Source organism: Oryctolagus cuniculus, chromosome 12 (genome assembly GCF_051225735.1).
Source record: "Oryctolagus cuniculus isolate XC-2025 breed Fujian yellow rabbit chromosome 12, ASM5122573v1, whole genome shotgun sequence".
NCBI classification, from domain to species: domain Eukaryota; kingdom Metazoa; phylum Chordata; class Mammalia; order Lagomorpha; family Leporidae; genus Oryctolagus; species Oryctolagus cuniculus.
Window position 1 is genome coordinate 15,899,546 of NC_142878.1, and position 22,475 is coordinate 15,922,020.

General features: G+C 38.7%; 1 protein-coding gene across 4 annotated transcripts in view; it reads left to right on the top strand.

Annotated features, from left to right (window-relative positions):
* The window catches only part of GABRA5 (gamma-aminobutyric acid type A receptor subunit alpha5), a 74,655-nt gene extending 68,043 nt beyond the window's left edge, over window positions 1–6,612 (top strand). For all 4 annotated transcript variants that reach the window (XM_008269750.5, XM_008269749.5, XM_089309250.1 and 1 more), the window contains exons 9-11: window positions 332–484; window positions 2,905–3,116; window positions 5,326–6,612. In XM_008269750.5, coding sequence (XP_008267972.1) covers window positions 332–484; window positions 2,905–3,116; window positions 5,326–5,628 — 668 coding nt within the window. In that variant the 3' untranslated portion in view covers window positions 5,629–6,612. The remainder of the gene's footprint in view (window positions 1–331; window positions 485–2,904; window positions 3,117–5,325) is intronic.
* Window positions 6,613–22,475: the final 15,863 nt, after the last annotated feature.

The window sequence follows — 22,475 nt, forward strand, 5'->3', positions numbered from 1 at the left end:
GCGGATCCTAAATCCTGAAATCCTGATTGCAGTAGCAGGCGAGGGCGCCTGGGAGCCTGGACAGATTGTGACTGGGGATTAGTAAAACACACAAATCTGATTTTCCCCAGAAAAACCATCCACCAGTTAAAGGCTTTCGGAGGCTGGGTCACAAGACTTATACATAAAATGACCATTAAGAAATTCATGCATGATTCCACCTCTCCTTAAATCCAAAAATACGAATAAATACTTGTCAGAAGGTGCAACAAAGGCAGGTTCCCTGGAACTCCTTTGGTCCAGTGGCCTGAGACTTTAGGTGACTGATGCTCATTAATTTGCTTATTTGCAGGTGAATACACAATCATGACAGCTCATTTCCACCTGAAAAGGAAGATCGGTTACTTTGTCATCCAAACCTACCTTCCCTGCATAATGACAGTGATCCTATCTCAGGTGTCCTTCTGGCTGAACCGAGAATCAGTACCTGCCAGGACAGTTTTTGGTAAGTGTCCCCAAGGCTTAGTGGCGGATGCTTTATGAGTGGCCCTAAACACCTGCAAAGCAACAGCTACCACCATCAAACGTCCAGCGTCATCCTCTCCATTTGGAGACCTTGGAAACCAATGGGTCAATTAGTTAGGACTTTGATTTTCAGGGTTGAATTTAGAATTTCCCACTAAATAAGGGTGGAAGGAATAATGCAGTCCTGTTTTGAGGCTTGAAATCGCCAGCTTATGTCTCTTGTATGAGAGTTTGGTATTGTATTTTCACACTTCCCATAAAGTCATCAGGCAATCTCCTCTGAAAGGTACATGCCATTTCAAAATTAACCACCAAGTGGCAGTGAATACATTACATGTGATTTGACGGTGGTAAACTAAACACACACATACATGCTCATATTTACATTGCTAGTCTTCTGTGTCCATGGGGTCTGCTTCCAGGGATTCAACCAACCATAGGTTAACAATATTAGAAAAAAATTTTGTCTGTACTGCACAGACTTTTTTTTTTTTTGCCACTATTCCCTAAATGATACAGTATTACAACTATTTACACAGCACTTACATATTAGGTGCAGATAATCTAGAGATGATTTGAAGTATATGTATATGATGATTTGAGAATATGTATAGGTTATAGGCAAATAATATGTCATTTTATAGAAGGGACTTGGACCTCTGCACATTTTGGATTCCTTGGGGGAATCCTGGAACCCATCCCCTGTGGATGCCAAGGGCCATTTTGTATGATAAAAATCTAGAACATCATTTTACATCCCCAAGGCGTAACCTATGTTTAGAAGGATCTAGCTCAGGAGAGCCCTTGGCACAGTAATCACAGTAGAGTGACACCCTGAAGTTCAGTTTCCTCAAGGCTAGGAAGAGATGCTAAAGGTAGTTTTGTAGGTCAGTTGTGATAACTGATGATCACACCTTTCAAATCTGTAAACTGATCCATATGTAAGCTCTTGCTCTAATCAGGAGTGTGGGATCTTTGCTTTGCCGAGGGTCATTTGAGTATGTATAACATCATTCATGGGCCATACAAAATTATCAGCCTCAAAATAGCCCACTATAGATTTATTGAATTTCCAGTCCTGCTACTGGTTGCCTTGGCAGGACCAGACCAAATGATTTCAGGGACCTTATACAGCCCACAGGCTGCAAGTCCCCCACCCCTGCTAGGTGAAGATGTTCACATGCATTTTATGTTTGTGCTCCCTCAGTATGTACAGGGGCCCAGGATCCAGGGAGTTCACAGGTGAGTGGCCCAGGAGTGTTCCCAACCATCGCACTCCCTCCAGCCACGTGCCCACTCTACTTGCCGGCCCTTGCTGAGCCTGGGCAGCTGTGGAGGTTGCTGATGAGCTGGCAGCATTCCTAATGAGGGAAAACAGTGTGCGTGGAAAAGTTGTTTAAAAGTATTGCCCATGACAGTTTGCTTCCTGGAGATTCTCAATGTATGCTGGGATGTTAAAGAACCTAAGAGGATGCAAGGGCCTGTGTGAGATCATATACAGAGCACTTCTCTTGGCACAATGATCAGCTGGATTCCCAAGAAAAATCAGGTTCCTACTGATTTCTCATGAAACATTAATTCCATGCAGGACTCCATATTCAATGAGTTATATATATATAAATACCTTTGGAGGGTAGCATTGAGTGAAATCCAACAGCGGCTTTAACCACCAGCAACATTCCACTCCTGTGTGTGCTGTGCTGTTCTGGTTTCCTAGGGCCAGCATAACAAAGCACCACAGATTAGGAGTCTTGAACAGCAAAATGTTGTTGCCTCCCAGCTCTGGCAGCTGGAAGTTGAGGTGCCAGCAGGATGGTCCCTCCTGAGAGCTGCTGGTGTGGTGGTGGGGGCTGTTCCTTCCCTTCTGGTGGTTTCCTAGCTGTGGCACCGTCACTCCAGTCTTTTTACATGGTATTCTCAAATCTGCAGGTTGGGTTTACCTTGGGAAATAAATTGTCTTACTTGTCTGTGTAGTCCACTACTTACAAGGCATCCAGTAAATTTTTATTAAGTATTTTACTAGAAGTAGCATTAGTGTAATCACCACTTCTCTATTGGATTTCCCCCTAGTGCCACAAAGACACACATACCACTCATTTAACACATCTAGCAACCAACTATTTGATTAGTTCAAAGAAATGGGGACATGGGTGTATAGAAACCAGACACAAATCCTTGGCCTTGTCCAGTTTGCATTCAAAGAGAGGAGACAATTGTGGTCAATATAATAAGCAATGTTTTCAATTTAATGAATGTGTTAAAGGCCATGAAAACATTGAGGGCTGATGGTGCTGCTTAGGATCAAAATAACCAGTTCTTTGGGTGTTGTCCTGGGGTCTTGGGTACCAATAACTGACCCCTGCTTCCGTTCTCCACTCTGTCCCCATCTGACTACTGCAGGGGTCACCACAGTGCTGACCATGACGACTCTCAGCATCAGTGCTCGGAACTCTCTGCCCAAAGTGGCTTACGCCACTGCCATGGACTGGTTCATTGCTGTGTGCTATGCTTTTGTGTTCTCTGCACTGATCGAGTTTGCCACAGTCAACTATTTTACAAAGAGAGGCTGGGCATGGGATGGCAAGAAAGCCTTGGAAGCAGCCAAGATCAAGGTATTGACTTTATTTTCCTCCTCCTCCTTTCTTTCAGATTCCCTTGACAGAGAAATTCCCTGATTCCATGTCTAAACTTAATACCCTCCCTAGCCTTCTCACAACCATTCCCATATATTCAGAGTCCTCACAGTGTCTTATTTACAGCAGGTCACTTTTCTAATTTACTTTGAGTCACTAACTTCATTCAAGCTAAAGCTCTGATGGTCTGTGAATGACTTGGGCTTATTTCTATTCAAGTCTATTATTTTTGCGAAAGTAACTCTCTTCTCTTCCGAGATGACTTGTCCAGTTTCTAATTGTACAGTCCATTCAGCCTGTTCTTTTGCCACATCGTCGTGCAGTGTGTCCTTCTTCTTCAAGGTCATGAAGAGGCACATTAATAGAAGCAGCACATCAACAAAACATGTCCAGTCCCACTGACTAAGTGCTTTAGCTCACTTAAATGATGGACATCAGTTGTTGTGAAAAGTATTATTCTGTTCAAAATAATTAATCATCAGTTATCTCAAGTGTGATTTGTGCCTAAATTTAAGGAATACTTAAAGAAGGCTCCAAGCTGAATCATTTCCTTGGGGAGGTAAGAGTAACATACTCAGATAGGATATAAAATAGCATATGATAAGCTGCTGATTATGCATGCATAAAACAAATAAGCATATCCTTTGTGCTTAGAGAAGAGGAGGTTGCAGTCATTCAGGGCAGAAGTCAAAGTATAACTTAATCTGTCCAGTGGGAAAACCAGCATGACGAGAGTCCTAGAAGGCATTATAGAAGACTAGCACTGTATGTCCTGCCTCTCCACCAGAGTCTACAAGCCAGTAACAGAAAACCAGGGCACTCTGATTCCATGGAGCACTCTCAGTTCTATCCTATTGACATCCATAGGCTGCTTTTCGATTTGATGTTGCTGTTTCCTTTCTCATGAAGAGACCTGACCTTGCCCACATGGCTCTTCCAAATCTCACACTAGAGTTCCATATCGGTTTGCTGTTATTCTTTTGATGCAAAATTTACGTAGCATAAAATGCACAAGTATTAAGCATATCTGATTTGGCAACCATGTAATGTGCACCTGTGTATTCCTAATCTCTGTCTAGATAGAGAACATCAACAGCCTCCAGAAAGTTCACCATAACATTTTCTAGTCACTATCTCTCCCCATCTCTCCAAATGTAAACACTATTTGATTTTTTGACACCATACATTTTCTTGCTGCTCTAGAATTTCCTATCCCAGAGAAACAAAAATGTGATGCCCAAAAATGTATACAAGAATATTCATAACTGCTGAATTGATCAAGTCAAGATTGCATAGTCAATAGTGTGGGTAACCATCAAGAGAAGAATAAACAAGTGATGGCATATTCACACACAGAAATACTACACAGTGTAAGAAAGAATGAATTACTGATTACAGGACATGACATGGAGGATTCTCTGAAGTGTTGTGCTGAGATAAAGACAAATTACCCCAAAGAATGCATGTGTTATAATGATTTTAATCACTCCCCCCTTTCCTCTTTCAAATAGGGCATTCCCTAGAAGTCTCTTATATCCATGTACATTACTAACTCCTACTTATGCCTTAAAGGTACAGAAATGATGTCTGCTCTGTGATCTAAGATAAATGTTGATCCAGTGCATGCTAGATTCTGGAGAAATGCTCAACATCAATATCAACAATGCCTCTTGTTTCATTCTCTGGCTTCTGGCTATGTGGAGTTACAGACTTAGAAGTCTGTGGAGGGGTGGGCACTTGGAGCAGCACTTAAGTCACTTCTTGAAATGCCCACATTTCTGACCAGACTGCCTAGTTCAAATCCTGACTCTTCTGCTTCTGATCTCGCTTCCCACTAACACACATCTCAGGAAGCAGCAGATGATGGCCCAAGTACTTGAGTCCCTTCTGACCATACAAGAGACCCAAACTGAGTTCCAGGCTCCTGGCTTCCAGGCTCAGTCCTGTTACTGCAGGTATTTGGGGAGTGAACCAGGAGATGGAAGATCTCTTTCTGTCTGTCTCTGCCTTTCCAATAAAGTGAAAATAAATAAATACCAGTTTAAGAAATAGTAAGTCTGTAGAGGACTGCCCTCCCCCAGGGATAAGCTGATGTTTCTGTATGCATGAGACACACACCCATAGAACTCCAGTGAGCTGAGGATCACAAGTAGAAGCCATGCCATTACATTCTCACTATGTTTTGCAGAAAAAGGAGCGTGAACTCATATTGAATAAGTCCACAAATGCTTTTACCACTGGGAAGATGACCCACCCCCCCAACATCCCAAAGGAGCAGACCCCAGCAGGAACCTCAAATGCATCTTCAGCCTCAGCAAAACCATCTGAAGAGAAGACCTCTGAAAGCAAAAAGACTTACAACAGCATCAGCAAGATTGACAAGATGTCCCGAATTGTATTCCCAGTCTTGTTCGGCACTTTCAACCTAGTTTACTGGGCAACATATTTGAATAGGGAGCCGGTGATTAAAGGGGCTGCCTCTCCAAAATAATCCACCACACTCCCAAACTCCAAGAGAGCCATACTTCCAGCGAAATGGTACCCGGGAGAGGGTGAGCTCAGACAGACTCTTCATATTTGAACACTATCTTTCAGGAAATTTTTGCATGTTTAATAATATGTACAAATAATATTGCCTTGATGTTTCTATATGTAACTTCAGATGTTTCAAAGATGTCATTGATAAATAAAGCAAACAACTTTCTAGAAAAAGAGGAGACATTGACTCTGATACTCAGACGCTCAGTATCTTAAATTGATAGTTTACAAACAAGATAAGTCTATTTTTAACTGTTCCAAGTGTTACCTACCGATTTTTTTATACTTCAAATGTCATTTCATACAAATTTTCCCAGCAAATAAATATTTTAGGAAATGCTCCATGATTATTACTTGACCAACAATTGCAAGAAACAAAGATCACAAAGAGCACATTTTTCATTAAAAAGAAACTCTGGACATTGATGTTCAGAATTAATTGCCTTTGATAATTCTTATTGTACTGAAATTAGAAAAGTACTGCATGATCTATGTTAAAAAGTAGAGTAGGCAAAAACTGATGCAGACAAATTTTAATAACAGAAATACATAGTATGTTAGATTAACAGGTAAAATATTTCTGAGAGGGAAAAATTAACTGCTTAAAATTATTTTAGGTTGTTTTGGAAAAGGAAATTATTTCTCACCTCACCCCATACTCCCTACTAGCCAAATAATGACCAAGAAAGAAAGGGAGATGTTAAAGCAAAGAGTACTTTGATGATGTTCTTGGCCATTGGCCCCAGAGGTCACTGTCTCCAAAACATTGACACCTCTCTTTCGCTGCCGCCAGCGTGTAGTGCTTCAGTGGTGAGAATGTGTAATTGAGTTATTTTCCGTTTTATTTCGTTGTATGTATTTCATGATTGACTTATTGCTCTGTTAGCTTTTGTATATGAATCTTAAATGTTCATTAAAAAATAAAAAATTAACTGATCTTGTGAGCATATATCATTTTAAACAAATCATGTTTTTGTTAACATTTCCTGAAAGACAAACAAACTAAACAATTCCTGTTTTTCAGCTTTGATCTAATTCTGAAGAGTAGCACTTGGAAAGAACACTCAGTTCAGCCATAGAGAGATGAAGCAGGCCAAGCCGGGTATTCTCTCCCATCAGTGGTGCAGTGCACCTTGAACCTACTTGCTTCCCAGGGGGCGTTTGCAGAGGGGGCATTTGCTGTGGCCTTGTAACTGCTCCATTCTTGCTCCGTGTCTTCCTTTAACTGTTCGTTAGTTGTGATGAGGAATGCTTCACTGGGACCACCTGTTTGTTGTTTGAACAAATATTAACAGGTGTGAAAGGAGCACTTTATGTCCTGTCTCCCCCAACCCCAGCCCACCCGCCACCACATGACTCACTTGGAATTCCAGAATTCATAAAGAGGGAGTTCTGACTGTTAACAAACTGTATCAAAGTTAGGCCTGTCTAAGCTGGCCCAGTGCCTCAGTCCTTTAAATATGCAAAGATTCTATTGCCGCTTCCATAAGTAACTTCTGAATCTCCTAAACAGAAGTGGAAAGGTCAGCAGAAAGGATGCTCTTACGTGGTCCTCAGAAGTGCTTCTCCATTACGAACGATGATGCATTCGTAGAATAATGGGTGTGCTTTTGGTTACAGCACAGTCATAAGACCCACCAAAACAAAACGCAAACCTAAGGCTCATTATAAAGCTTCTGTTTTCATTTACGGTCTAAATTTCTGCTATATAGTGTTCACAATTTAGCTTTGCACTATAGTTTGTAGAAGCAGATGTTATAAGTTATGTCCATATGACCACATATCCATCTCAATCACAAGGGGAAAATGATGTATTCTGTATCAGGTTGTAGTACTTTGCTTGACAAGTTCTAGAGTTCTAGCCTTTATTACAGAGAACCGTGAGCCCAGTGAACTCCAGTTCGACAATATGCCTGCTGCATTTACAGGCTGCTGAACTCTAAATCTGATGAATAATTAGTGAAAAAGATTGCATTAGTTTTCCATTCCCTGATTTTGTATTGTATATATTTCAGTATTTATCATTTTTAATGAGAATGTAATGGAGAATCACCTTGGGAAAAATGATAACAAGGCAAGAAATAAAAATTTCTGCAAATAATTATACATTACAATGCCCTACTTTTAGAACCAGGGTATTTAAATATATCTCTTTTTATATCACCACAAATAGAAGAATATTCTAATAAGTCAGTAATCAGTATTCTGTACTTTCTCAAGAATTTAAGGGTTTATATAGGGCAACCTTTGACTAAAGTTGGCCTAAAAATGTATGTTTCTATACAGTAATTGAACTCAAATGCTTCTGGAGTAACTATCAAAGTAAAAATAGCACAGCAAACACTGCTGAAAATTGACAAGAAGATTGTAAATATTCTGACCTATTTGACATGTGAATGCCTTAGAAACAGTGCTATATATCTCTCATGGAACAAGTTATGAGAAATGGATAATCGAGAAATCTCTATTTTACAAATAGGAATACTTTAACCCAAAGAGGTTGCTAATCCATTAGCTCCAAATCACATCAAACATCAGGAGAAAATGCAAACCCAGACACCAGTTATCATAGTTTTAATGCTAGGTTGACAATACCATGCAATTGCTTCCAGATGGATGTTGATTTGGAACAAAAATGTGACCTAAAATGGAAAGTCTTGCTGAAAGCCCTGGTTGAATTATTACCAATTAAGACTGCCATAGAGAATAGATTTTGCATTTAAAACATGATCTTTATGTTTATCCCTTATATAAAATCCTATTCCATGATCTTCGAAATCTGTGTTGATAGAATGAATTTCTGTTAGGTAGCACATTTTCACCACTCCGTGGAGTGGAGGGTAGCGCTGATTTACTGGAGCCAAGTGATTGGATGTGATTGCTCTTTCTAGAGTACACCAATGTGAATGATTATGGCAACTGTATTGGGAGGGGTCTATCTCAAGGGGAAAGCACAACTGACTATGAAACTGAGTCTTTAATCAACATTAGCTTGCATTGTAAGAGCTAGCTTCAGATCGAAAGATTCTTTTCTTTGGAAAATTGGAAATGCCATAGTTTGCTCAGTGAAAACAGTGTTTTAAATATTTAAAAATTAGTCTTAATGTCTTTTTACAATACTGGAACATCTGGGACAATCAATGCCATGAGCAAACATGGTGAATATTTGAATATGAATTACCATGATCACTGAAATTGCTTGACAGGTTTGCAATGATATAAGGTAATGTTTTTGAAACGTGCAAAAAGGTTCATTTTTTCAAAGATTTGCATGATTATCTGTTTTCCAATATCATTTTCAGTAGACATTTCAACCCCAATTCAAATACCCTGTAGCTTATTTTGAAATGAGCGTGGATTCTTTATGAAAATTTGTACTTCAAAAAATATTTGCAGTTTAGAATTTCTGTAATATAAAATCTGATTGTTTACAGTCCTTGCCTATATTCTCACTAAGCTAGGATCTCTTTGCTTTATAACTTGTTGAACACTTTATTTGATAGAGAATTAAGTCCTTGAATATAATGTAAATTAAACACACATTATCTCAAAAACTGAAAAGGAAGGAGAAAAAGAAAAAAAAGAAGATAAAAGAAAAGAGAAAAAAAGAAAAGATGGAAAGGAGATTGGGAGGAAAGAAGGAAGGGAAAATCATATTTTTAGAATTATATTTATGAACTATATTGAATCTTTTAAAAACTAAAAATAATTCAAAGTTTCTTTGCTCCCCACCCCCAACCACCAAAATCTGAAATTATTCAGATAAGGATGTCTGAAGAAATAGCTTTACTTATCTTTTCTAAAACAAACCAAGTAACAGATACTATATTTTGCAGTGTACAAAGGTTCTTTAAAATGTTCATGGGAATTGTGTATCCATGAAATCCATGAAAATAAAACTATGCATGTATTTCAAAATTTTTCCACCAAAATGAATTTGTTTTTTCATTCAAATTTTCCCCAAACTTTCTGAAGTACCTTCATAGGACCTTAGAAAGAAAATCTTCAAACGAGCTCTAATTGACCCAATATACTAATTTAAGTCCAATGAATTCTACATTCTTCATGTTACTTCCATTATCTACCTACCAGCCAGCATTATTCCAGGCTAGCGGCAGGTTCTTAGAACGTGAACTGAGGAAATGAATCCTGGAAAGCAGGTGGACTGAATTTGTTAAAAACCCCTTAGGGTAGGGATTGCAAAGTGGTGGTTGCATTTAAAACCCCCCCCAAAATTTTCATAAACCGTTTATAAAATGAAAATTTCAGAGACTTTATAGACTTATTCATAGTTGACAGAGCAACACTGAGAATGTAATCCCACATGGTGACAATTTCTGCTTTTGAGTAACAAATTGACCCTTTAAACAGAATGATCATGCAAATTTATCATCCAACTGTGAGACTTCCATAACAATAGACTGAGGTCCTTAGAAAATTCTCTTTCTTTAGAAAGCAATGAAGATGATAACAGGATTATGAAAAGCAGCCGTTTTAGAACTCTATAACCAAAGGCATACAACAAATTAGAAATATTTGTTCAAGAAAAGCTATTGACTCTCAATAACTTAACAACAGGGAGCTCTGCGTAATTTTTATATGGAGATTCTTCCATCATTCTATTAGCTCCATGGAGACCAATGACCTCACTGCCACTAGAGGGGGCTGATTTGATTTGGAATGATATAAAAGTCACCATCCTCAGGGTTTTGTCACTAATTGACTTAACTAGGAGCTCCATGGAAAAATTTTATTGAGTATTGTGGATACTAAAACAATCAGCATTAGTCATGGAAGGTCAACAGTGAAGCTCCCCAAGGCATTCATACAGGAAGAAACAGGTCAAAAATGTAAAAAGAAGATCTAAAGACTGAGGTCTAGTCTGTAGTAAGCTATAAAAACATCTGACAGGGGCTTGCACTGGCATCCGATATGGGCTCCAGTTTGAGATCTGGCTTTTCCACTTCTGACCCAGCTCTCTGCTGCGGCCTGGGAGAGCAGAGGACTATGGCCTAAGTGCTTGGGCCCCTGCACCTGTGTGGGTGGCCCAGGTGGGGCTCCTAGCTCCTGGCTTTGGATTGGCCCAGCTCTGGCTGTTGCACCCATTTGGGGGGTGAACCAACTAGGATAGAAGACTCCTCTCTGCCTTTGCCTCTCTGTAACTCTGCCTTTCAAATGGATAGATAAATCTTTAAAAAACAAAAAGCAAAAAAAAATGTCTGATATGTTACTGAGGTCCTGGAAGACAGTGTGTGTGTGTGTAAGAAAGTCAAGAAAGAACAGAGAAAGTTCTCATTACTTACGCATCTGTGGCTGACCTTGAGACCTTGTGAAAGCAGGAAGCTAATGACAAGGAAAACTCATCTGCTTGAACTTTGAAGATGTACTCCAAGCCACCCACAGGTCCTCATGACAAAGCAGAGAATACTTAATGAAAAAAAGCATTCCATATTGTGAACATTGCTGACCTGCAATCTATTCTGACATGAGGGTGATCCTTAGGAAGTCAGAAATAAAAATGAAAACAACTATTTAAAGCAGAGACTTTATTTCAGGGAATGTCAACACTACAGACTTGGTCAAGGAAAACTGTTAAACATGCAAACCAGGGGCCCGGCGCTGTGGTGCAGTAGGTTAAAAAGCCCAGGCCTGAAGCGCCAGCATCCCATATGGGCACCGGTTCTAGTCCCAGCTGCTCCTTCCTCTTCTGATTCAGCTCTGCTATGGCCTGAGAAAGCAGTAGAAGATGGCCTAAGTCCTTGGACCCCTGTACCCATGTGAGAGACCCTGAGGAAGCTCCTGGCTCCTGGCCATTGTGGCCATCCAGGGAATGAACCAGCAGATGGAAGACCTCTCTCTGTCTCTACCTCTCTCTGTAACTCTTTCAAATAAATAAAATAAATCTTTCAAAAAACCCCAGACAAACCATACTCCTAAACAACAAAAAAATAATGAACAGCGTATGGGGGCAGGGATCAGGTTTCAAAGTTATTAAAATATATATGCTCTATGTCCAGTTTTCAGCAAATATCGGGAATCATGCAAAGAAATAGGGGAGTGCAGGCTATTCACAGAGAACAAAACAATCAAAAGAAACTGGCATTAAGGTTGCTCAGATATGGAGTTTAATAGGATTCTTAACTGAGTCTTATGAATATGTTTGTAAAACTAAAGGAAACACCATTTAAAGAATTGAAGAAGAACAGGTTAATGTGTTCCCAAATGCAAATCCTTTTTTAGAACCACATGGAAATTCTAAAGTTAAAAATACAATAAGTAAAATGAAAAATTGACTAGTAGGTTTAAGCATCAGATTTTGAGCAGGTAGAAGAAAGAACTAGCAAACTTGAATACAGGTCAATAAAAATGATAGAGTTTGAGGCATGGATAGAAGAAAGAATGAGGAAAATCAACATAGTCTAGAAGACCCATGGAATACCATCAAGTAGACCAACATGTGCATACTTCGAGTTCCAGGAGAGGTAAGAGATAAAGGGGAAGAAGAGATATTTAAAGGAAGAGTGGGGTCCGGGTGCTGTGGCCTCATAGGTTAAGCCTGTGTGTAATCTAGCTTCCTGCTACTGCATCTGGGAAAGCAGTGGAAGACGGTTCAAGTGCTTGGGACCCTGTACCCACATGGGAGACCCAGAAGAAGCTCCTGGCTCCTGGCTTCAAATGGGCCTAGCTGTGGCCATTGTGGACATTTGGGGAGTAAACCAATGAATGGAAGACCTCTCTCTTTGTCTCCTTCTCTCTGTAACTTTGCCTCTCAAATAAATAAATAAGTTTTTTTTTTTTTTTAAAGAAATAGTGCTCATTCTTCCCTGGATGTATTTATTTTTTTTTTATTTTTTTATTTTTTTATTTTTTTTTATTTTATTTTTTTATTTTATTTATTTATTTTTTTTATTTTTGACAGGCAGAGTGGACAGTGAGAGAGAGAGACAGAGAGAAAGGTCTTCCTTTGCCGTTGGTTCACCCTCCAATGGCCGCCGCGGCCGGCGCGCTGCGGCCGGCACACCGCGCTGATCCGATGGCAGGAGCCAGGAGCCAGGTGCTTTTCCTGGTCTCCCATGGGGTGCAGGGCCCAAGCACCTGGGCCATCCTCCACTGCACTCCCTGGCCACAGCAGAGAGCTGGCCTGGAAGAGGGCAACCGGGACAGAATCTGGCACCCCAACCGGGACTAGAACCCGGTGTGCCAGCGCCGCTAGGCGGAGGATTAGCCTAGTGAGCCGCGGCGCCGGCCCCCTGGATGTATTTAAAACATGAACTCATGTGTCTTATAGATTCAACTATGTCTGGAAAAATTAAAGAAATAGGCACATCATAAACCTGCTGAAATCCAAGGACATAGCGGGAATCTTGAGAGCAACAATAGAAAGGAGAATAATCACACATGAAGCCTTCAGATTAACAACTAACTCCCCATTAAACCATAGAGGCTAGAAAGCAGTGGGATAATATAGTCAAAGTGCCAAAGAAGGGGGCACAGCAGTCTGTCAACCAAAACTCATATATTTTTTTTTAACTTTTATTTAATGAATATAAATTTCCAAAGTACAGAATATGGATTACAATGGCTTCCCCCCCATAACGTCCCTCCAATCCGCAACCCTCCCCTTATCCACTCCCTCTCCCCTTCTATTCACATCAAGATTCATTTTTGATTCTCTTTATATACAGAAAATCAGTTTAGCATACATTAAGTAAAGATTTCAACAGTTTGCTCCCACACAGAAACATAAAGTGAAAAATACTGTTTGAGTACTAGTTATAGCATTAAATCTCAATGTACAGCACACTAAGGACAAAGATCCTACATGAGGAGTAAGTGCACAGTGACTCCTGTTGTTGACTTAACAAATTGACACTCCTGTTTATGGCATCAGTAATCACCCTAGGCTCTTGTCATGAGCTGCCAAGGCTATGGAAGCCCCCTGAGTTCACTGACTCTGATAATTTTTAGACAAGGCCATGGTCAAAGTGGAAGTTCTCTCCTCCCTTCAGAGAAAGGTACCACCTTCTTTGATGACCCATTCTTTCCACTGGGATCTCACTCACGGAGATCTTTCATTTAGGTTTTTTTTTCCCCCAGAGTGTCTTGGCTTTCCATGCCTGAAATACTCTCATGGGCTTTTCAGCCGGATCCGCATGCCTTAAGGGCTGATTCTGAGGCCAGAGTGCTGTTAGGACATCTGCCATTCTATGGGTCTGCTGTGTATCTCACTTCCCATGTTGGATCATTCTCTCCCTTTTTTATTCTATCAGCTAGTATTTGCAGACACTATTCTTGTTTATGCGATCCCTTTGGTTCTTAGTCCTATCATTACGATTAATTGTGAACAGAAATTGATCACTGGGACTAGTGAGATGGCATTGGTACATGTCACCTCGATGGGATTGAATTCGAATCCCCTGGTATGTTTCTAAGTCTACTATTTGAGGTAAGTCAGCTTGAGCATGTCCCGAATTGCACATCTCTTCCCTCTCTTATTCCCACTCTTATATTTAACAGCGATCACTTTTCAGTTACAAAACTCATATATTGAGTAAAATTATCCTTCAAAAGGGCAACTGAAGTAAATAAGCTCCCAGGTAAATAAAAATGGAAATAGTTCATCAATAGCAGATCTACTATGCAAAAATACCAAAAGAAATATTTCAGATAAAAAAGAATTGGCATATGATAACTTAAATCCACACAAAGGAAAAACGCCAGTATGGGAAATTACATTTAAGGGCAGACACTGTGGCTTAGCAGGTAAAGCTGCCGCCTGCAGTGCCGGCATCCCATATGGGAGCTACTTTGAGTCCTGGCTGCTCCATTTCTGATCCAGCTCTCTGCTATGGCCTGGGAAAACAGTAGAAGATGGCCCAAGTCCTTGGGCCCCTGCACCTGCATGGGAGACTCTGAAGAAGCTCCAGGCTCCTGGCTTCAGATCGACCCAGTTCTGGCCATTGCTGCCAACTGGGGAGTGAACCAGCAGGTGGAAGACCTCTCTCTCTGCCTCTCCTCTTGTAACTCTGACATTCAAATAAATAAATCTTTAAAAAAAATAAAATTATATGTGTAGATATAACACAACATATAAATATAATTTATTCTTTTTCCCATGACTGATTTAAAATACAATTGCTTGAAATAATAATTACAATATTATATTGTTGAGTTTATAAGCATTAATTTGGACACCTTTATTACAATAGTAGGAGCACAGGGCACTATATTTGAAAAAAAATTCTATATATTGTTGAAATTAAGTAAATCAATAAATTACTTTAAGATAAGAAACATTTAATCTGCAGAGTAATCACTAAGAAAATATGTAAAAGAAAAAATAGTAAACAACCCAACAAAGGAATGGAAATGATGTATTAGAAAATATCTAACACAAAGGAAGACAGGAAAGTGCACATAGGGACAAAGAGGATATAAAACATATAGAAAACAAATACCAACATGGCAGCTCTAATTCCAAATGTATTACTAATTACTTTAAGTGGAAATATATTAAGTAGTCCAATAAAAAGAAAGAGACTTTCAGACTTGTTTAATGAATAAAAAAACTTTATTCACTATATGATGCCAAAAACATTTGAGATGCAAAAACGCAAAGTTTGAAAATAAAATGATAGAAATGATAAACCAGGTGAATAGTAGTCAACAGAATGCTAGAATGCCCACACACATAACAGAAAAAAATAACTTTAGTACAAAAAGTATTACTAGAGACAAAGAAGGGCATTTTAGTGATAAAATTGTCCATTCATCTGGAAGATATGATAATTAAAAAGTTAATGCACCTAATAAGTCCCAAAATATATGAAGCAATACCTAACAGAATTGAAAGAAGAAGCATACATTACAACAATGGTGGTTCAAGACTTCGATTCTCCACTCCCAAGAATTCATGGAAAAAAACAGAAAGAAAGTCAGCAAGGATGCAGAAAACCAAGAACAGCACTATCAATCAACTTGCCCTGAGTGATACGAGCACTTCATCCAATAGCATAATGCATACATATTCCTTGCAAGTGCACATGGGCCGTTTTGCAGGAAAGAATATTTTCTATACCATAAAATAAATCTTAATAATTTTAAAGAGATTCAAATCATACAAAATGTATTCTCAAAACACAATGGAATTAAATTAAGACTGTATCATTCAACAGGACACTTTCAAGAGGGACATATAACTAATAATTACACAGGCACAACAGGCACAAGTCAACAGGCACAAATCACTACATGTGTTCATTCTGCCATTACCAGGGAAGCCATTCCACAGTTCCCCACTTAGAAACTTCAGTAATCTCCAGGGTTAAACCTGACTCACCCTGTAGGCCTCTCAGTTTGCAACATTTTAAAACAATCTGCATCGGGTCATTGCAGGAAACCTGCAGGTGGGAATCATTTCTCTGTCTCTCTTTCTTTTGCCCTCTGTCACTTTTTGTCTCTGCCTCTCTCTAGAAAGCCTCTGCTATGCTTTTAAGACCTTCTAACTGATTAAGTAAGACTTAATGAGGATAGATATCTCCAATTTACCGTTAACTATATAGGCTCTTTTATTACATCTGCAAAATTTCTTTACAACAGTTGCTAGTTTAGTACATCACCGAATAATTGGGATATACAGATCCCTAACCAAATTGACTCATCAAAATGACACCACAGTCCACTTCTTTTCAACTGACTAGGTAAGTCCTACAGAAAAAACTTAAAGTCAGTTTTTTAGGGACTGAGATATAAAATACTGAACTATAAAATTAAATATTGTTAGCACATTTTATATTAAATATGATGATAATACAGGGAAGAAAACAAAAAATACTGGTATACACAAACATGTAAGTACCAAAATAAAAATAAGTATTTATACTTATTTCATTCTTCATTTCGGAAACTGGCCTCCTGGTTATAAAAGGCATTTATAAATACTTTCATGCATTCATCATTTCATACTCTCTTTACCTCAGCAAAGATTTCAACCAGTCATGGTTCTTTGCTTGATGAGATAACCCTGGAAGGTACAATCATGAGGAGTCTTTCTTGAATTGGGCTGTTGAGGATTTCCATTGGAAATAAGCAGAGATGCCCTAAGATATATGTTGTATTCCATGTGCACTCATCATACCTCTTTGGCATAGTACTTTCCCAGTCCCCTGATAGTCAAGATTAACCACCACAGCCATTCCCTGTTGATTCGGGGCATGGAGTGTCAAAAATCACTAGACCCAAATAGTTTAGAGGGAACTAATAGTAGTATTAGTGACAAGGTGGTCTTGGGACAAAGTATGTGGATACACTCAGAGTAAGTGGGCAGAATGTGAAGATATATATGGAGGACTTCAAAATTTCAAAGAAAAGGGAATTAAAAATAAATCAATATTGGTGCAAAAAATTTGAGATCCACACAAAGCTTTTCATAATATGCATTGCCATGAACTTTATAAAGGTCTCTCATCTGCCCTTTGTGAATATTCACCAACAGATAACCTTAGCAAAAGAAAGTCTTGGTAATCCAGTAGATAGGACCACCCATTTTGTGAACAGTCAGCCTGTTTCCCCAAACACCCATGCTATCACCCAATGGGCCATGAACATAGAGGCTGTGGTGGCAGGATTGGAAGTTGGGCAAGGGCTCAGTAAAATGGTCTCTCACTAACCACTGAATACCCAACATGTCAGCATCAGAGACCAACAGTGAATACTTGACATGGCACCATTCCCCTATGTGATTATTTTTGTAGGTTGACTGCCTTAGACTGTTTTTAAAATGGAAGGAGTAGCAGTCCATTCTCAATGGAATAGACACTGGCACAGGATATGAAGTTTTCTTCCCCAACCATAATTTTCTACCATAGCTACCTTCTCTGTACTTACAGAAGGCTCATCTTTTGACATGGAAATCTACTCCGCATTGCCTCCAATCAAGACACTCAATTAACTACAAGTAACATGAGAATAGTCTTTTGAAGACTCAGTTGTGCCAACAGATAGGTATAAATATGCAATAAAGTTTTTCTTCCCTTCCCATTGACCTTAGACTCAAATTGCTTAGAGGTTTCAGTTCCAAAGGAAGGAGCACTTCCTCCGGGAGATATTGCAGTGTTGAGTAGTGTGCTCAAAATAGCAAAACCAGAAAGTAAAGGTTTATTTCAAATCAATGGGCAGTGTTGAACTTTTGAATAAGTAGTGTGGGGAGATCTGGGTAGAGATTTGAAAAATCATATCCATATCATACATAGTACATAAGAATATGATTTAAATGGACCAGGACTATTAAGTGTAAAAATGAAATCAGATACCAGAATAAATCCTGGGCAGATTATTTTATAACGTGTATATGGAAAAGGTTTTTGTGTGCCCAAATCAAAATGATAAGGAATAATTTAGTTTAGGACATTGGAACTGGAGGTACCTGCAGTCCACAAGCCTCTGCCTCATGTAATTCTATTCTCCTATTGTTCATCAAACATCTACTTCCCAGGATATACCTCTTTCACCCAGGATCTGGCGAGGGTGGGGAAGTGAGGGGTGGGGCAGGGAGGGGGAGGAAGGTGTCATGTGAATAGCCACTCCCTTTCTGCCTCATAAGGGGCCTGCAATTGGGAGGGGTCCCAGTCCTTCTCCCTTTTCAGACAGGATTAGAGGAGGTGTTTAAGGTCCCTATCTACTTCTCCTCCCCTACCCCTTTTCTCTTTCTGGCTCATTTCACCCCTTACCCATGGCTCTGTGTGTGTGTGTGTGTGTGTTCTCACTTTTTAAATAAACTTTATCATTTTGTGCACTGTATATGTGCCTGTACTTAAAATGTTTCTCTAAGTAGAAGGCAAGGACCTGGAATAAAAATTAAACCTCACTTCCCCCACTAAAAAGATAATAATAAAATAGGGGCCAGCACTGTGTTGTAGTGCCAGCATCCCATATGGGCGTGGGTTTGAGATCTGGCTGCTCCACTGCCGATCCAGCTTTCTGCTATGGCCTGGGAAAGCAGTAGAAGATGGCTCCAGTACTTGGGCCCTTGCACCCGCACGGAAGACCTGGAAGAAGCTCCTGACTCCTGGCTTCAGATTGGCCCAGCTCCCGCACTGCCTTCTCTTTCTGTGTAACTCTGACTTTCAAATAAATAAGTAAATCTTTAAAAAAAGATAATAAAATATTAATAAATTTGATTAGAGAAAAAATTTTTTTTAACAGGCAGAGTGGACAGTGACAGAGAGACAGAGAGAAAGGTCTTCCTTTTGCCATTGGTTCACCATCCAATGGCAGCCGCGGCCGGCACGCTGTGGCTGGCGCACCACGCTGATCCGCTGATCCGAAGCCAGGAGCCAGGTGCTTCTCCTGGTCTCCCATGGGGTGCAGGGCCCAAGCACTTGAACCATCCTTCACTGCACTCCTGGGCCACAGCAGAGAGCTGGCCTGGAAGAGGAGCAACCGGGAAAGAATCCGGTGCCCCGACTGGGACTAGAACCTGGTGTGCCGGCGCCACTAGGCGGAGGATTAGCCTATTGAGCCGCGGCACTGGCTCTAGAGAAAATTTTCTAAAATGCATAATGAGAAAAGCACAAGCAAAATCAAAAGACAAATGGAAAGGAATCATTTGCAACTTACACATACAGACAAATGCATATACAAGATCTAAACATATAAATTATCAAACTTTGAAAACAAGATACAAAGAAATTTGATAGAAAAATGTGTAGAGGATGTGAAAACTAAACTGAGATGTCCTTAAACATTTAAAAATATTCAATATTTATGCTAACAATAAGAAAATGAAAATTACATTAAGGCATCATTTCTAAAATTTAATCTTGGTAAAACTTAACATATTTTCTTTTATTTTTTTTATTTAATGAGCATAAATTTCCAAAGTACAGCCTATGGATTACAATAGCTTCCTCCCCTCCGTAACTTCCCTCCCACCCACAACGCTCCCCTCTCCCACTCCCTCTCCCCTTCCCTTCACATCAAGATTAATTTTCAATTATCTTTATATACAGAAGATCAATTTAGCGTATATTAAGTAAAGATTTCCACATTTTGTTCCCACACAGAAACACAAAGTGTAAAATACTATTTGCATACTAGTCATAGCATTAATTAAATACCTAAGAGTAATTGTGTATTAATTACAGAGTTCAACCAATAGTTTTAAGTAGAATATAAAATGCAACTTTTGTAAAACTTAACATATTTTCAAACTCACTTTATTAACAAGGTTATAGAGAAATATGTACCATTATTCATTGAAAATGGAAATGTGAAATGGAAAAAATTTCTATATGGAAAAGAAATTTGGTAACATCTGTCTATGTATGTATCCTAAAGTTTGAACAATATGAAAACAGTTATACATGGGGCTATATAGTTCAGATTTTATGCATTTGCAAAATATCAGAAATTATAAAAATATCTCAATAAAATATATTGACATAAAGATTATGACATTAGGCTGGCACTGTGGCATAGCAGGTAAAGCTGTCACCTGCAGTGGCGCTATCCCATATCGGCACTGATTAGAGTCCTAGCTGCTCTACTTCTGATCCAGCTCCCTGCTAATGCACCTGGGAAAGTAGCAGAAGATGGACCAAGGGCTTGGGTCCCCTACACCCACATGGGAGTCGCAGATGAAGCTCTTGGCTTCGGCCTGGCCCAGCCCTGGCCATTGCAGCCTTCTGGGGAGTGAACCAGTGATAGAATACCTCTCTCTCTGCCTCTGCCCCTCACTTTCTGCAAGTCTGACTTTCAGATAAATAACGAAAGCAAAAAATTATGATATTTACAGATAAATTCACATGTATTTCCAGCGTACATTGTTGAAGTAGTTGAAAAAGCAATATGAATACATCTTGTATGTTTTATGTCAAAAAGAGTGAGAAATGAGAAAATACTAAATTATCTGTTTATTTTTGTAAAAAGAAAAATAAAGAAGACATGAGTGGAATCTGTTATATAAAAGATGTGTGCATGTATAGGTTGGATGCAGATAGAAGAGATGGGTGTACTGACACTTTTTCTTTAGGGCATTCCTACTTTAATTTTTTATAGTTTAAAATTTTTGGAATCATGTTAAATTTTACATATTCAAAAATAAGATTCAATCTTCAATAATGGAGAAAGCTCTAAAGTTGAATACAAACAAAACAAATTAACCTAGCTCCAGCTTAAATCAATAGCATAACTGCACTGGAGGAAAAAAACAAATTAAACCAAATAACTTTGGGGGACAGTATATTAATTATCCTTTTGTATTCTTCAGTTGAAAGGGAGAAGAAAAGGTCTGAAAATAAACCCTGAACTCAAACTAAAGGTCTTGTTTTCATTGTATAAATGTTACAATAATTTTGAAACAATATTGTGTTCATTGTAGGTTGAGTTACTTAAAAAACATATTAATTTTATTGAGAATTCTTGAAGAAGTGCTTTATAAATTAAGAAAATGCAAAAGTAAGGAATTATGCTTTGCAGACGATTGTATATATTCATTAATTGTCAGGAGATAGTATAATTGCACTATTATTTATCATGTGACAGTACTTCAAATAGTTCATGAAAAATGGAAATGAAAGAAGTTCATTTTGATGTAAAATTTTTTAAAAAATCCATGCCCAAGAGGTATCTTCCAAAAGCTCATGGGAAATGAATATTGTGAAAAACTATGCATGGTTTCAAAAACATTTTGCACCAAAGATCAACTTATTTTTAATTCTAATTTTACATGAATGTTTGAAGGTTCCTCATCTACGACATTTTTGGTCAAGCTCTGTTTTCTAGAAAGCCTCAAAGCAATGGTACTTCAGAACAGTTAGATGTTGTTTTCTAAATATCATTCTCTGTGAAAAGGAAGCAGAAATTTTAAATTCAAGGGCTGGAAAAAGAAAATGTGAGCCTGAAAAATTTTGTTGCTCCAAAAAATACAGAGCTAAAGTAAAGATAGCAATGAGAGGCAAAGGATGCGTTGACTGACCTGACTCTGCTTACTGTCTGACATGTATGTATAGCAAATCATCACAGTATACACCTAAACATAGGCAATTTTATTTTCCTATTAACTACAGTAAGCTGTAAAGATTTGCTTTAAAAATATGAAAATTAGGAATCAGCTTTAATAGGTTCCTATTCTCTAAGTCTTCCATAATTTGAGAATAACAAAAAGTAATGATAGTAATGCATTCAGTGAAGCAAGAAATCATGAGTCCACACTGAAAACAACAGCAGAGGAAGAGGAGAAGTGCTTCCTAATGATATAATACCAACTAATGCAGCTATAAAATTACCATTTTTCAATCAGCAGGCAAGAAATGCCAATATGTTGAAACTAGAATAAATATTATCAACTAATTCTCCTAAAGAATAATTAATTATAAAAGAAAAAAAGTATCTTTATAATGGAGAAAGCTGGCAGATAACAATTTAACCAAATGATCTATGTTATCTATAACAGGACAAACCAACGTTGTGTAACTCGTAACGTGTTACACTGAGAAAAGTAACTTCATTTGTGTCATATTTCTGCCAAAAATACTTAACCTGAATCTCTTCATGAGGAAGTAGTGGATGGACTCAGATTGAACTGCATTCTACAAAAAACAAAAACAAAAACAAAAACAAAAACCCTGTATCTTCTGAAATGATTGATGTTACAAAGGACCAAGAAAATCCAAGGAGCTGTTTCAGATTAAAAATAGACTGAAGGGATGCAGTATCTGATGAAATGTGTGATCCTGAATGAGTTCTTGGACTATGGGGGAAATTGCTATTGAATAAGCTATTGGAACTTCCAGAACAATT